General features: G+C 33.1%; 1 protein-coding gene and 1 non-coding gene across 2 annotated transcripts; both read right to left on the reverse strand.

The window, feature by feature from the left end:
• Positions 1-3,399: 3,399 nt before the first annotated feature.
• TRNAA-CGC (transfer RNA alanine (anticodon CGC)) lies at positions 3,400-3,472 on the reverse strand. The gene has a single exon. It is a non-coding gene; the product is annotated as a tRNA-Ala (tRNA).
• A 2,959-nt stretch (positions 3,473-6,431) lies between these two features.
• On the reverse strand, positions 6,432-10,371 carry LOC107782115 (nucleoside diphosphate kinase 3). Its single transcript, XM_075228495.1, has 7 exons — positions 10,097-10,371; positions 8,580-8,714; positions 7,609-7,646; positions 7,449-7,499; positions 7,064-7,231; positions 6,865-6,977; positions 6,432-6,785 (listed from the first exon to the last, which is right to left on the reverse strand). The coding sequence occupies exons 1-7, from the start codon at positions 10,179-10,181 to the stop codon at positions 6,662-6,664; spliced, it is 714 nt and encodes a 237-aa protein (XP_075084596.1). The 5' UTR covers positions 10,182-10,371; the 3' UTR covers positions 6,432-6,661.
• Positions 10,372-16,583: the final 6,212 nt, after the last annotated feature.

A 16,583-nucleotide genomic window follows, 5' to 3' on the forward strand; every position in this document is an offset into this window, starting at 1 on the left:
TTTATGTGAAATAACTTCCCTATTAGTGCGTTACAAAAGTATGATATTTTTATATATTTGTAAATAATTTAATTTGAAGCTTATTTTGGTCTTAGTATACTTTTATAAGCACAAAATCCCACGGTATATACAATATATATATATGTGTGTGGATAATCTTATAAGTGGGGTCTGGGGAGAGCAGTGTATAAGCAGACCTAACAGAGGTCGATCCAGGATTTATGCTTTATGGGTTCAACCTTCAAGATTTTTGGCATTGAACCTATTATATTTTTTAAGTTATGGGTTCACAACTATTATTTATTATAATTTTAGTAATTTTCACTCATAAATTTATGCTTCGCGTCAAAAATACTAGGTTCAGTTGAACCCGATAATTTTAAGCTCCATCCGCCCGTGAGACCTTATCTCTATTTTATAAAAATAGGCAAAAAATCCCACGATATATGTATAAGACCATAAGTTTCCAAAAAACAAAAAAACAAAAAAAACTCATATTTCGTACCAAATTAAACATCGCCATAAAAATTAAAAACGGATGAGTAATTAAGTTTTTTTTTTAAGAGAATTTAGTTGAACAACTAGGATAAAAGTCACAAATTATTCATGAACCACCTTTACTGCATTTCCAAGTGTCAACTCATAAGTAATCATTTGACTTTAGTCTATTTTAGTCTTAATTAGGAAAGACTTATATTAAATTTATTTCCAAGAAATTTTACACTTTTGGTAGTTGTCAACTGTCATATTGTCACCTTCCTTTAATTATGGCTAACGTGTTGTAACTGAAAAAAACAGTTGATTTCTTGAGGATAATGAGGTATCATCCTCCCTTTTTGACTGTCACATTAATTTAGTAATATCAGCCACGTGAAATCCATCCACCCTCTTGGAAAAGAATATAAGTAATATAATTAGTTCAAGAAAAGGCAACTTTCTTTTGGTTTGAAGGAATTAGAAAGGTTTGTAAATATCTAAATGTGAACTCAGTTATTATTACATATTAATTTAAAATTACGGTAGAAACCCGTAAGCCTCAAATCCTGGATCCGCCTCTGACCCACCCTCTTGGAAAATAATACTATAAAGTAAATATCCAGTTCAAGAAAAGGCAACTTTCTTTTGGTTTGAAGGAATTCGAAAGGTCTGAGTCAGACCTGTAAATGGCGCAACAATATGCGTTGTGTATTTATTTTTTTATGATCGTTTATTAGTATTCGAATTCCATTAATTTTTGGATGATATTATTTCATAATATAACATATTATATTATGTTGTAGTGTATTATTTTGATGAATACGACACTTGAATAGATTGTATTATTTTCCGTCGTCTCATGATGTCGTGTATTAATAATATGAAGAATAAACTTACACTATTATAAAAAAAAAAGTAGGGTACGAGGTAAAATTATTATATAAAAAAGTAGGGTAAATAATAAAATATGATTGTTTAATAACAATAAAGTCTATCGGAAATCGTCTCTCTACCTTCATATGGCATGAATAAGGTATGCATACACTCTACCTTCCCAAATCTTACTTTGTGGTATTGCACTGATTTTATTGTTATTGTTGTTAATAATAAGGAAGGTCAGAATGAGAGGAGAAAAAAAGGGCAATCATACCAAATCGGTCGTCACGTAAAGTAATACTTTTTGTAATTATGTAATGACGGATTTAGCAATACGATACAATAAAATTTATCAAAAAAAATATTTTATTAAAGTAACAATACGATACAATACAATAGATAACAACCATCCAAACGAGCTGTAATTTAACTAATTTACATTCACACTAAGTAAAGCTCAGTATAAGGAAGACTCTCCTTATCAAAAGTTTTTTATTTTATTTTAAGACTCTAACCCAAAACCTCTAGTCGCTACACCTTCTAATACATTATATTTTTCATTCATTTTTCTATGTCTAGAAAATATTTTATTTGGAAAGATAATTCGGAAAAAGAATACTTGCGCTCGATCCTTGTATCAACTAAAGATATGTGTTCTACACATATATATTTTTCACTTAATCTCATGGTTAGGTAATGCATAATTTACTTTAATTTATGGCTCTTGTGATTATAAATTATTTTATTCGTGATAAACACTAGCTAATTAAGTACGAATATATATTTTTCGTGATTTTTTCCGTAGTATATCTCACTTTTTGAAAAAGAGTTTGAATATAGCGATGTTTACCTAACTTCATAACTAGAATAACTACTAGCTAGAAGGCAACCGACCTAGTTTCCTAATTGGACCACGAATTTTACATGCAAGAAGGACAAAGAAAAAGATTAGAAAATGAATGTGGATTAGGAGCTAATTTCCAAGGATTAAGTATAAAAAAAAAATATAAAAAAATAAATAGTTCTTACAATGAAGATTTATTTAAAAGAGCAATTTTGTTGATTCATTACCTTTGAGAATGAAGGAAAAAATAAATTTATATTTTAATAGGGAAACTTGGTTGATATTACTATCCTTCGAAGAGTTGAACAATATTGACAATAATTTATTTGAATTAGAGTGTGTAACTATAAAAATTTGTGCGTTATATTACTCTTTTTAGTAATTTTTTTTAAATATGTAAAGTATACTCGAAAAGTATGGAGAAATTGTTATTTAAGATTTACTCAAAATTAGTTGTATTCAGGGGCGGATTTAAGGGGGCGCAAGGGGGTCACCCGAACCCCCTTCGCCGAAAAAATACACTGTATATATAAGGCAAAATCTGTTTTTTACCTCTATATATTAAGTTTTGAATCCCCTTAACACAATCCAAAAGTGTAGTTTAGTGGTCAAGGGGGTTCAAAATCTACATAAGGTCTTGTGTTCAATTCCCACTAAATACAAAAAAAATTTTGAACCCCCTTCGTGGAGATCCTGCCTCCGCCACTGGTTAGTATTGATTTTCGTATTTAATATGCATAGGAAAAGAAAAGATGATAATTGATAACCTAAGTTTTAATGTTTTATAGAAGGAACAGTCTGTATCTTTTTTTATTTTCTTATTCAATAATGTCGAAATGAAGTCACTTTGGTCTCCCTTCATATATATTCTTTTTTTATTCATTACGTAGTCTATGCTAAACATCACATTAAGATTTAAGACTTGAAAAGTCGGTATACGAGGAACTTTTTGCAGTCAACAAACTCATTTATCAATTTTATCTTTACATAAGAGTAAAAAAAATTGTTAGTAAGAATCAATTAGATTTTCTTTTATTCGATTACAATATTTTCAGTTATCTTTTTTTAGAAAAAAAAATGAAGAATGATAATATAGGAATAAAATTCTTCGGAAAAAATGGTAATAAAATTATTTTACTTCTAACCAAAAAAGAGGCCATGTGATGGTACAAATTACAAAACATTGAGAAAAATTAAGAATTTGGAGGTGCGGGGAATCGAACCCCGTGCCTCTCGCATGCGAAGCGAGCGCTCTACCATATGAGCTACACCCCCTTTGTTGAGAGGGCTTGAGATTAAACTAAATGAAAGGTTTCCAAGGAGAGGTTTGGACACGATGGGAACTATTTGGAGAATTAGAAGTTGCAACTGGAACGAATGGCGAAGCCACATGGTCACGAGGGTGGTCAAGACCACCCTTCTTCAGAAAGTTGCACTATGTATGTAGGTAAAATATTATGTTTTAAAGGTATATAACATATATTGAACATTCTTTGTCGGGAATTTTTTTCCACTTATTTCATATTTGAATACCCTTGGAAAAATTTCTAGTTTCGCCACTGCTTAGAACGTATGAAAATGGTAATTGAGTCACTAACTAATTATTATTGTTTTAGTTTATCATGTCGTATTCCAAACTTATTAGCCAAAAGTAATTAAGATTTGCGCCGCGTAGAGCTCATTAGGAAAGTGCTTTTTAACATAAAGTTTTCCAATTTCCAAAACTCTAACATAAGACATATAGTTAAGAATGGATAAATCATGTCAATCTCACCACATGCCTTGATGGTACTAACTAATTATATTCTTAATTTGATATGACATATCATATGGTTATTCATTGTTTTTAGTTTGGACGGGCTTATTTTAAGTAACTTTTAAGTCAAAATAGTATTTAAACCATAAGTTAGGATTTCTAGCTTTTGGCTTGTTTTTGTCTTTTTAGCTTAAAAATAAGTACTTAAAAGTATTTTTTTTTTACTTTATCCAAATACTATAAAATGGCTTAAAAGCTATTTTGACTTAAAAGCACTTAAAATAAGCCAATCCAAACGGTAGTTTAGTCTGACCAAGTAATATTCTTACTCCTTTTTCCAAAAAGAGACGTATACGTCACCCATTTTTCAGTTGTCTCTAAACCGTCTATCCCTTTGAAACGTAAAATAGATTTTGGTTTTCCTTTTCTTTTCCTACCTTATCACCAGGGGTATTCGTCGGTCGGTACGGTATGATATTTAGATATTTCGGTTTGGTATTTTCGGTATTCAATTTCTTAAAATCCTATACCAATATCGTACCTAATTAAATTCGGTATGGTTCGGTTTTTCTCTTTTCAGTTTCGGTTTATTCGGTTCGGTAACTTCGATTTATTCAGTTTGAATACTAACTAATGCAAAGAGTCATACACTCTAATATTCTTAATTAAAGTACTCAAAAATACAAAACTGAAAATGTTTGTTGACAAAAAATTTGTCCAAAACTAGCAAATAAAAGAATATTTGATCATTAGAAATGTCTTGTTACTTGTTTAGAGTTAATTGATGAACTTCGAGAATAAAGAAAAGTAAAATTTTAGATTTTTTATATTTATGTTATAATTGATAATATGTGTTTTGTGTAATATAATATAATATTTCGGTACGGTATCGGTATTTCGGTATTTTATTTTAAAATACTAAATACCATACCTAATATTAATTTTTGTAAAAATTTAAACCAAATACCATACCATACCAAATACCAAAATACCGTATACCAAATACCAAAATTTTTGGTTTCGGTAAGGTAATTTGGTAACCAGCCCTACTTATCACTATACTCTTAGTAATAACTTATCCATATTCAATGTTTATACTAAACCAATAATAATATATATTTGCACATAAAGTTCTATCACATAATCATATTTAATTAATGGGTGTTCTTGCTTTTCTCATCTTCTACTGTCATATGAATAAACATGAGCTTCAAGGTGTGGTGAGAAGGATAAAATCATTCCAGTCTTATTTAGAGATTTTTGGTTCGAACCCTCAGAATGAAAAAGTTCACGTAGGGAGTAACCAGATTTACAACTGATCGTTAAAAATAGCCAGATTTATAACTGATCGTTCAAAAATAGCTCAGTTTCAAAAGTAATCAAAATTTAGCCACTTTTCATGTAAAGATAAATTTGAGCGAAAACACTATTCAAAACCCGAAAAATACGCATATTATGCTGGAGTTCCAGCATAAGTATACTTGAACTCCAGCATATTATACTGGAGTTAGAAAAGTATGCTGGAACTCCAGCATAATATGATGGAGTTCCAGCATAAGTACACTAGAACTCCAGCATAATATACTGGAGTTCCAGCAAGTATACCGGTCCAGCATAATATACTGGAGTTTGGAGCACCGGTGCTCCAGTCTCCAGTATATTATACTGGAGCCAGTAAAGTATACCGGTCCAGCATAATATGTTGGAGTTCATACACATGTGCACCGAACTCCAGTATATTATGCTGGACCGGTCTGTGTTGCAACAAAATAGTGGTTATTTTTCATTAACTTGGTAAACGCTGACTATTTTTGAATAACCAGTCCGAAAACTGGCTATACCGTGCTAATTTTACCTTAAAAAGGCGTTATGAAACATAAAGCTGGGTTGGTTTGGTGTAGTACGTCCGAATACCAAAAGGTTAAACAACAAAAAATTAAGATGCGTCCTTTTCTACAAGATACAAGAAAATGCTAATTCCGTCTAGTTGCATAATCAAATTCAGTCGTTCAGAACTCGTTGATCTTTTCTCATCTTCTACCATCATCTGAATTAATAAATGAGCCTTTTTGTTTTAATAGTAGTTATTTTGCAAACTACGTGCGAGTTAATTAGGAGTTGGAAATTAGTTTTAGTATGATATCTTTTATTCATATATGGCTATTACTACCTAGAGTATGACTGCATTCTTGGATTCGATCTTGTTTCATTTTACTGTTATTCCTACTTGTTGCAATTACCTGTCCCTTTTCAATCGTTCTCTAGCCGAGGGTCTATCGGAAACAACCTTTCCGCCCTTCCAGGGGTAGGGGTAAGGTTGCGTATATCTTACCCTTCCCAGACCCACTTGTGGAAAACTACTGGGTTTGTTGTTGTTGTTCAAGTGAGTGTCCATGATGCAAAAGGGTGCGAGTTAACATGCCACAATCCATAACGTAGTGTCAATGAGTTAGTTAAAGCAAAACTAAAAAGGAGCAATAATTCCAACTGATCTTTCCACTGGGAACAGAAAGAAAAAATCCAAGAAAAATGAGGTTCAGTATTTCAGTACAAATGATTATTGGAGTGATTCACGTAACAGTATGCTAGAGGTAAAGTTGCTACCAGCCTAAGGAAAAATGGCATCCGATTTATTCTTGATAAATTATGAGTATGCTACTCTTCATGCCGATTTAATGAAAATTCAGATTAAGGTAGAATAGGTTCGCTCAGTTGTCACCATATACCCACTTCTCTGAATTGCTTGTGTAGTTAACCAACTCTTCTGGTTTAAACCATAGGTTGATCTCATCCTTGGCAGTCTCGGGTCCATCGCTACCATGGATGATGTTCCTGTAATGCAGCTTGTGTTAACAGTATTATGAAATCATTCGAGCAGAACGACTTTGGGATCAAGGGAAAAATTTATTACCTTCCGACTACAACAGCTAAGTCACCTCTGATGGTTCCTGGTTCAGATTTCTGTGGATCTGTGGCTCCGATAAGCTTCCTTCCGTATCTGATTACTCCTTCACCTTCCCAAACCTGACGAAAAGTTGTATGGAGTTGCTCATAAAGAAACAGTTTTGGCAAAAAAGTAAAATGACAATTGACTGTTAAATTTCTCTAACCATTGCTAGGACAGGGCCAGAGCTAAGGAAATCACATAGGCCATTAAAGAATGGTCTCTCTGACAAGTCATGATAGTGCTTCTGTGCGAATTCCTTGGAAGGAATCACAACTTTGATTGCAACCAGCTTGAAACCCTTGCGCTCAAAGCGCGCTATGATTTCTGAAATCTAAAATGCAACAAAAAATTATCAACCAATCAGAAAGAGAATATATTTTCCCATCGCACGAGTGCTAGACGGTGGGATTGTGACCAGAGATGAAGAGAAGGAAAAGGCATCAAAATATGAAAATGGCAAGTACTTAAGCTGCCACTTCAATAGGGAAAGCACATTAAAGGGAGGTTATATAAATAAAGGAAGCAGCAATGAAAACCAGTTATCGTACCAGGCCCCTCTGCACTCCATCTGGCTTGATGGCGATAAAGGTGCGCTCCATCTTAAAAGAAGAAAAAAGCAGATCATGTATGCTATTAAGAAGAATGAATATAATAAAAAAAATGAATGATATAACACCTCAATCAAGAGGAAGGCTGAGTATAGGGTACCTGAGCAGCATGTGCTTCTTGCTCTTGGAGCATGTAAGCTAAACGATGAAGAGAAGGGGGAAAAATGAAATTAGAATACAAGTTACTAATTCCCCGAATAAGGAAATAAAGCAACTGGTGTGATCACTTGTAATATGATTTCACTCTTCTTTTTCTTTTTCTTTTTAAATAAGTTCAAACATGATTTCACTCTTAAAACGTTCTGTATCTGCATGTGCTAAAGGATAGAGGAGAAGAGAATGTGAATGAGCTTTTTTTAGAAGATAAGTAGCTTGTACATTGAAAAGGAAAAATGTGAGTGAGCATTCTTATGAATCGAGAGGCATATATAACCAAAATGAAAAACAAAGGAGGTTTGTACGGGAGAAATGGAACGAAATGCTCAGATTATGAGCACAAGTACAGCAAACCATTTCACCACATACCCATGCACGAGTATTGCCTATTTGTTATAGAAGAGGTTCCGGATGCCATAATGCCAATGTTAAGCAAGAGACAACGCTCCTCTTGTATTGATTTCCCACTTGCACCACATTAACTATAAGGAGAAAAAGAAAAGAACTTTACTCTGAGCCACATGAAGCTATTAATCATTATTCTTCTACGTACAGGTGATGGTACTTAACCCTCACACTTTCATGGAATTTTACTTTCATCATAAGAAGACCTTTTTCCCCAGACCCACCAAAAACCAAAAACGGAAAAACAAAAATAAGGAAAACCGGTAGTAGAACTGAGTATTTCTAGCTCCTCATATAGGTGCAGACGAGGTTTTAACGTGACTCTTGTAGTAATCGTCCTAGCAAGGCGTTAAACATATGCACATAGATGATAATAACTATTTCCTAGAAAAGGTACACTGGTACAGGACAGAAGTTTACTCAAAAATCAAAATTTCGCCACAAGAGGCTTCACATATGGGTGTGCAACAAGTCATGAAATAAGCTTGAGGAGCAACATTATATACAAACCTGCTGCAGGAAGGGCAAGGACACCAGAAATCCAAGCTCTAGATGCGTTTCCAGATTCTGTCCTGCCATATGAGGCTAGAGAAGGCACCACTCCTCTCAAAGAAACTGTGGCTGCTGCAGCTGCTGCTCGCCCTCCTGCAACAAATATAGCTCAGAAATACATCTTTTATTCGGACTTTATCTACTACATAATTAATAAAGGGCACACATGTAAAAAATGATACATTTAAAATAATAATTTATTAAATTGGATAAATAAATAAATAATTATTTCATACTACTTTTTCTCCTCTTTTTCCTTATCGTCTTTTGTTTCCCTCGTCTTTCTTTCTCCCCCCCCCCTTCTTCTTCTTCCCTTCTTCCTTTCCACCTTCTCTTGAGCCGAGGGTCTATCGGAAACAACCTCTCTATGCGTATACATCACCCTCTCCAGACCCCACTTGTGGGATTACACCGATTATGTTGTTGTTGCATCCATTCCCAACAAGTAATCAAACACATAGGAAAACCGATCATCTTCAATTAGCAAAGCTAGGTGACTTAAAAAGGTCACAAAAGAAACACTATCTTGATCATTAGTGCAAGAACAAGCACAATACATTAGTCATTAAAATTAGTATGGGGCAAATCCATGATTTGAAGGCCACAGGTACACCACTTAAAATATATAGGAGTACAAATTTTAGCTTTTATTCTTAATTTTTTAAATACAAATATAGAGTCCGAGTTTCAGGCAGGTGCACATGTTGGATCCACAGTATACTGAAGATCAAAATTAATCCTTTTTTATACACGAGTATAAAGGTTGAAACAAGTAACAACCACTATCAATTATTAACACATTTACAATATATATATACTAAAATATTCCCTAAAATCGAAACATATATACTACTCTAAAGTAAAATAGTTTCTTCTCCCATTACTAGTTTTAAGCAACAACAACAAAACATACCCAGTATTATCCCACACCGTGGGGTCGGGGAGGGTAGTGTGTACTCACACCTTACCCCTACCTTTGAGGGTAAAACATTACTAGTTTTTAAGCATTTTCTAAAATATTATTCACTAATTAGATTTTGATTCTTATGGTACTTTTACATAATTTCTGAGTATATATAAATTTTACATTAAAAAGGCATATGCTTCCAATGACTTGTCCTTTTTGAAATGGAAGATCAATTATCAAGCTTAAAGCTCAAAACTTCATACTTTTTAAATAACCAGCTCAAAATCCATCAATTAAAAAGGGGTATTATCACTTCTAGCCCGCGCCAGAAACTATTTACATTCAGTAGCCGAAATAATGTATAAAATTTATATAATTTTTGTATATAACATAAGAATGTATATATATACAAAAAAATATACATTTTTTTTGGCTATTATTTTAAGAGCGACTATATAGTGTCGTTTTCCCAATTAAAAATGATTGCAATTACAAATCTCAATACATACTCGGATTATAAGTGACATAATTAACAATGAAAATGAAGAAAATGGAATGAAAAATTTACCAGAAAAAGCACGAGAACTTTGCTTGGAGGCAGAAACGAGAGACTTCGCAGCTCGTGAAGCAGATCTGTAAATCTGAGAATTCATCTCTTCGGCTTTTACAAGAAAAAGAGAGAAAAGTAAGTGTGTGTAAGTGTGAGCATGAGAAAATAGACTGAGCAAATTTATGTGATGTTCGCAATGGTAATATCTGAGAAGGTCATATGAACCACGCGCCTTTGGGAGCGTGAGAGCGAGGAGTATGGTATTCGGCTGGGTTTAAAACCCTAGCCCAATTGTTGGGCTGAAATCTGAATGGTTGATTATAAACCGAAAATTATTAAAACGAATCTGATTCGTTAATTATTCTGTCGGTACAAGCAATTTATGTACGACGTCGTATTTCATGCTTTCTCCTAACTAAGTGGGCGTTTGGACATAAGAATTGTAAAATTCCAAAAGAGGGTAAAAAAAAAAAAATCAAGTGAAAATGTTATTTGAAATTTAGAGTTGTGTTTGGACATAAATATAATTTTTGGTTGTTTTTTAAAGTGAGTGATTTGAGTGAAAATTTTGAAAAATAGTTTTTTGGAGTTTTTTAAATTTCCGAAAATTTTCAATATGCATATTCAAGTGAAAATTGAAAATTTTATGAATAAACGCTGATTTCGAAAAAAAGTAAAAAAATTTGAAAAAAAAAGAGAAAAATTTCTTATGTCCAAACGGGCTCTAAATCTATACGTTTAAAATCGTCTTTTTACCCCAACTAGAACTAAATCACGTTTTTACACATTGTTAAAGGGAAATATCAAATATGGAGGCCAACTAGGTGACAGTCCTTAACAAGTTAGCTGAGTTTAACAACAATAACAATAAATTTAGTATAATTTTTTAAGTAGAAACCAAATTTTTGTAAGGAATTGAATTGATCGATTTCGGCCTTTTATTCCATCTGATCCACAATAAGTGATCTTTTTACCTTTGACACACTTATTAAAGAAATACGAATTTCTAGAGAAAAAAATATGTATTCACTAAATTAATCTTAATTAATTATTATCTTGACATATTGGAATATGTAAATAAGGGTATTTTTGGAAAAATAAAATTAATTCTTTCTTGATTATGTAAATGGACACTTATTTAGGATCAAAATAAAAAGATAAAATGATCACTTTTCGTGGACCGGAGGGAGTATTGGATTTGGCTCATTCTTCCGCCACTTATAACAAAAGGTGTCAACTGACACCTTTTTACGACAAAAATATACTGTGTAGGTAGGTAAAAGGAAATTACATGCATATACATTATCTGTTGATTCTCCTTATTTTTTTTGTCTGTTTATTTTTATATGATTTGATACCTTTAGTGAAAATCTTGGCTTAGCCATTTGATTTTATGATTGTCTTGATTGATGCTAAAAGTTACACTCATTAACAAATGATTCAATCAATGGGAAATCATTATTCAGTTATTGTTGATTTGAAAAAGTTAATGGACTGTAGTGATTCTTAAAATGATTATTATATTTTTTCTCTTAAACAATTATTTTATTTCGCCTTACTTCTTGTTTTATCCATGATTAATACTTAATCACCAGGCATCCCTTTATAATTAAAAAAGAAAAGCAGTCATTGTGCTCTTGCATTAAGAGAGCACAACTTAGAGGTATTATTATTTTTAAAGACATCTGCTATCCAAAAAATACTGACCCTGACTAATTTGAGTTCACGTTGGAAGCTGAATAGATCTTTACGGTAAAATACTTTCTAATAAGTTATCTATTCCTACAGCTCGGGCCAAAGCTTTTTGTTAAGGTTCGAGTTATCTCAACTATCTCACCACACCCCGACTTGGTGGTGTTTGAGGTAATATCTAATATTCTAATTTCGTTGAAGCAATACTGTTTTTCTTTTAGAGTTAAATTAAACCAACTATCATAGAGTAATATTCTCATGTCACCACCATTCAAATGAAAAAAAAGAAACACCACAAAGAGTCTTTGTGTTCACAAAAACTTGATCTAGTTTGGGGATAACATGAGATTGCAGGAACTAAAGAACAATTCGATGCACTAAGCTCCCGCTACGCTCAGGGTCTGGAGAAGTGTCGGGCCACAAGGATCTATTATATGCAGCGTTATCCTGCATTACCGCAAGAGGCTGTTTCCATGCGTGACCTCCTGGTCACATAGCAACGACTTTACTAAGGGAATTTAATAATCTATATTATTATAAAAGCATGAATACAATGTCGTTGACCAAAATAGCCCTAAATATATAAAATTAGAGGTTATTTTGGTAAAATATAATAGAAATAAAGTTCTAATTAAATACTACATTTGAATTTTGGTACCTAAAAAACAGCTACTAATTATCTACTTGGATTAGAGAAGTGCATAAACCAAACTCATTCCTACTTATACTAGACTTATAGTTTCACGTTTCTTTAGTTCCATTTAAAATGCTAAATTTTTTTTTTCTTTCTTTTTTGCTTCATATGAAATTAAAAAATAATAGGAGAAAAGGAACCCAACGATAAATTTGTTCATACTCAATGTAAATTTTTTCTACTTCTTAAGTATAATAATTTATTTTAATAAATCTATCATAATTTGTTTCAAAATTCAAATTGAATTGAAATAGTTGTGAAAATCAAGAGGAAAATTGTGTCTCTGGACTGTGCTTAAGTTGTAAATTACAGCAGTGAACTAATTAAAGATCATGAACTTAACGTGTGTTGTTGCATGTCATGCTCGATATGAAAATATTTAAAATTTTAGAAATTCTAATTAAGATGATCTAATACCATTTGTGAGCACGTGATTTTTGCCTTATATGAATTATCCCCATAAATTCAAGAAAAAATAATTTTTTCCATTATTTGCGAATTCGTAGATTTTTGTAGCTAACTGCTTGCATTTTGTCCGTGCATGTTTAATTTTGTTTAATTCATAAAAATACAAAAAATATATTGCATTTGCATTTAGGATTTAATTTTACATTTTTAGATTAATTGGTAAATAGTTTGTTTCATAAAAAAAAATAGAACAATCACAAAAAAATAACTCATTTTGCATTTTTCTTTTAGTTTTGAGTTTCGAAATTTGTAGTTTTTCTTTTAATTTGGTTTTTAATTAATTGTGGTAATTATTAATTAGAGTAATTAACTTAATCTAGTATAATTTGGGGTTAGGATTTAGTTTAGGTTTTATTTTAATCTTGAGAAAAGGAAAGAGTTTTGAAATAGAAGAAAAAGGAAAAGGAAAAGGAATTAAAGAAATCAGATTTTTGGGCCAAGTCTCCAAATTTCCCAAGCCCAAAATCCCCTCCCTTAAACCCGTCCAAAACCAGTCCAAAAGCCAGCCCAGATCTGCCCCTGCCCGGTTCGATCCCCACATGAACCAAACGACGTTGTTTTGCCATCCCATCATCTAAGCCATTGATTTCGCTTCATCCAACGACCCAGGGACTTTCTCCTATCCCAAATAAAATTGTCCGAAGTCCATCAGTTTAGACCTAAGACCAAACAAACCCTTCTCTTATCTCCCTTATCAGATAACGCCGCCTTTGAGCGAATCCGCCAATATCACTGACGAGACAGCTCCAAATCGCCACCAAATCTCGACCACATAATCCCCATAGCCCCTTAAACACTAAACCACAACCATTTTTCCCTGAATCTTCTCCCCTTCTCCTTTATTTCGGATCTTAAAATCTGAACCCTAGATTTGTATCCCCCTTCGATCCTTCATTTAAAGGTCTGACCCCGTTACTCTCTGAGCTTTCGAGTTTGATTTAGGGCCAAAATGAGTGTTGGACATTTGTTCTTGCAAGAACAAATCGACTAACACTCCTCTTTGCCCCAAATCGGAGAACACTGAAGTCGTTCAAGCCCTTCTCCTGCTTGGTTATTTTAGGTATTTCTTCGCCTTTCTTCATTTTTCTATTCTGCTTTTCTCATGTTCCTCTACGTCTGTCTCTCCCCCTTTCTATCTCCTATTTTCTTTCTGTCCGCCCTTGTATGCATTTCAATTTGCATATTGTGTGTTTCTTCTTAGTTCTTTTGTTTTTCTGCTTTTGTTAGTTTGAATAAATGTATTGCATGTTTAAGATTCAAGTCACATTAGTTAATTATCAGCATTTTAGTTAGTACTTGTCTTCTTCAGTATCTTGATTTCATTTTGTTGTTTCTTTTTATCTGTTTCATTAATTTTTTCTTTTGATGCCAAAATGGCAGAATGGTTTGGGCTCACTTGTTTTACGGCCTGTGATTTTCTTATCACAATATGGGCCTCAAAGGTTCAGAAGCCCAAAAGGCTATAGAATTTGCTAATCCGTTTAGCCCAAGGCCTTTGGGTCATTTGTCTGCTGATGTTTGGAAGTAAAAACAGGGGTATTAAGGGGTAAATTAGGAAATCTAGGGTAAGGGAATCTCAGTAACAGACTAAAAGCTTCTAGGAAGCTGGGATTGGGGTTAATTTGAAAGCTTGATTTCTGAACTAAGGGTATCTAAGCTAAAATAAAAAATTCAAAAGGTTTAAAGTGCAAAATTGTTTTCAGCATTGCTGCCCTAAAACCTTGCTTATAAAGGCACCTTTTCTTCAAGCTCAAGTTAGATTTTAGAGACCAAAAACCCCTGAAAAGCTGAAACGGCTGACTTCTTTAGAAATTTTTGAAATTTTTCATTCCCTGTTCAAAACTGCCAAAAATTCTACTTTTGGTTTTTGGATTTCTGATTCTTCTGTTGCGTAGAACTCTTGAAAACTCTATAATCATATTGTTGAAGTTGAGAAATGGCTTGAATCTAGTTTGAAGTTGGGTTTTGGGTTTGCTTGGGAATTACTGTTCCATTGCTTATTTCGAGTTGGTTTTGCTGGTTTTGGTTTCCTTTTGCTGGGTTCTGTACTACTGCTTCCTCACTTCTTTTTCCTTTCAATTTCCAGGTACATATCCTTGATTCTAGATATGTAAAGATGGTTGATGTGAGTTTGGAAGAAATGAAGGCCTCCCTTCTTATTAGTTGTTTCCTTCTTTATTTGCTTTGTTCCACTTGATTTGTTGGCTTAATTTTCCTGTTATAGCATGTTTAAAGTAAGGTTATGCTGTGAATTTTGAGGCTTACATTAAAAAATTGTAATTGGGCTTTTGTTTGGTATTTGTTGATTTCAATTTGTTTTGGAGTCATTTCTCATGAGTTGGATCGGTTGTATTATTGTGAGATCAATATGGGATAGCTTTAGGATCTCTTTTGAGTGAATGTGCATGCTTAGTGGTATTAGATCCAAAGAGTGTCTTCATAAATAGTGCATATCTTTATGTTTCCTCTTTCTGTACTCATTTGCTAAAGAACAAGTCCACGTGGTTGAGAATGTGAGTGTGATTTTGAAGTCCAAGTATTTTATATGCTAATTTTTCTGGGTTATGATAGTATTGAGAAGAGCTTAATCGAAGTTTAGGTTTTCTTAAGTAGTAGTTAGTGTAAAATGCATGTGATAAGAAAAGGAAAAAATGGTCGAGATTGCTTTTTAAGGTAAAGGCATGCAATGATTACTTTGATTGGCATATGAACATGTTTTAAGTTAAAACTGGTATCTGAATTTCAGAATGCTTGGTTAGTCTATTTGGGATTCAATTAGTTAAAATGCAGAAGTAAAATGTTAGTTCAATGACATGTTTCATTAGTTTTGATTGAATTTGCATTTTGATTGATTTTGTACCAACGATTGAGTTCTGAAATTTGGGCTTAAAGTTGGCCCAACAAAGGAATGTCCTCCCTCAGACTCATTTGGTATGTTCTGAATCCTTGACGACTTTCCTCTTTAGAATTGGGCTCACCTTGGACCCAAGTTGGAAAGCATTGACAAATGGGATTGTATACTCTTGTATTTATGGGCCTGTCTTTTAATTTTCCTTCCGAATGGGGTTGATGACCTAAAACGTTTTCTCTTCTTTTAAATAATCGGCCTTGTTTCTCTTTAGAACATTTCCCTTTTAATTAGTTTGGGCGTCAGTATAAAAACAGAATTCAGTTTCTTTTAATGTTCAAGTAATTAGATCTCTTCAATTAGTTGAGGAGTGTCGTATTAAGCAAAATATAGTTATGGCCCTCAAGAGTTTAGTTTAAGCTCCCTTTTAAAATTAGAAGCGAGGTGTGCCGTGCCAGATAATAATCTCAAAATGCACGGCCCTCATTTAATTAATATTTTTAATCCTTAGAAATGGAGGTGCGCCATTTAGCTGAATTTTCCATGGCCCTCGCAAAGTTGAAAGTGCGTAGTTGCTTTAGGCGCTCTATTTAAAAATTACCTTCCTAAACTCGGGTGTCCATTTTATGTGACCCAAATTCAAATCTTAACAACGTTAAATAAAATGTGTCTCGGATTGCGGGTGCATTTCATGTGACGTGGTCCAAAGACGTGTTTTAGATGACGTTGAAATCTTCCTTAAAATAATTAAAAGCGGTTTAAAGTTAAAATGCACATAGGTTTAAAAGTGTTTTAGAATCAGA

The sequence above is a fragment of the Nicotiana tabacum genome, chromosome 1 (assembly GCF_000715075.1).
Source record: "Nicotiana tabacum cultivar K326 chromosome 1, ASM71507v2, whole genome shotgun sequence".
Taxonomy (NCBI): domain Eukaryota; kingdom Viridiplantae; phylum Streptophyta; class Magnoliopsida; order Solanales; family Solanaceae; genus Nicotiana; species Nicotiana tabacum.

Excerpts from the sequence above, each read along its gene's own strand:
- LOC107782115 (XM_075228495.1), bottom strand. The coding sequence starts at position 10,181 with ATGAATTCTCAGATTTACAGATCTGCTTCACGAGCTGCGAAGTCTCTC. Across the intron at positions 8,715-10,096 it reads AAGTTCTCGTGCTTTTTCTG|GAGGGCGAGCAGCAGCTGCA; the intron begins GTAAATTTTTCA and ends TATTTGTTGCAG. Across the intron at positions 7,232-7,448 it reads ATGGAGTGCAGAGGGGCCTG|ATTTCAGAAATCATAGCGCG; the intron begins GTACGATAACTG and ends GTTGCATTTTAG.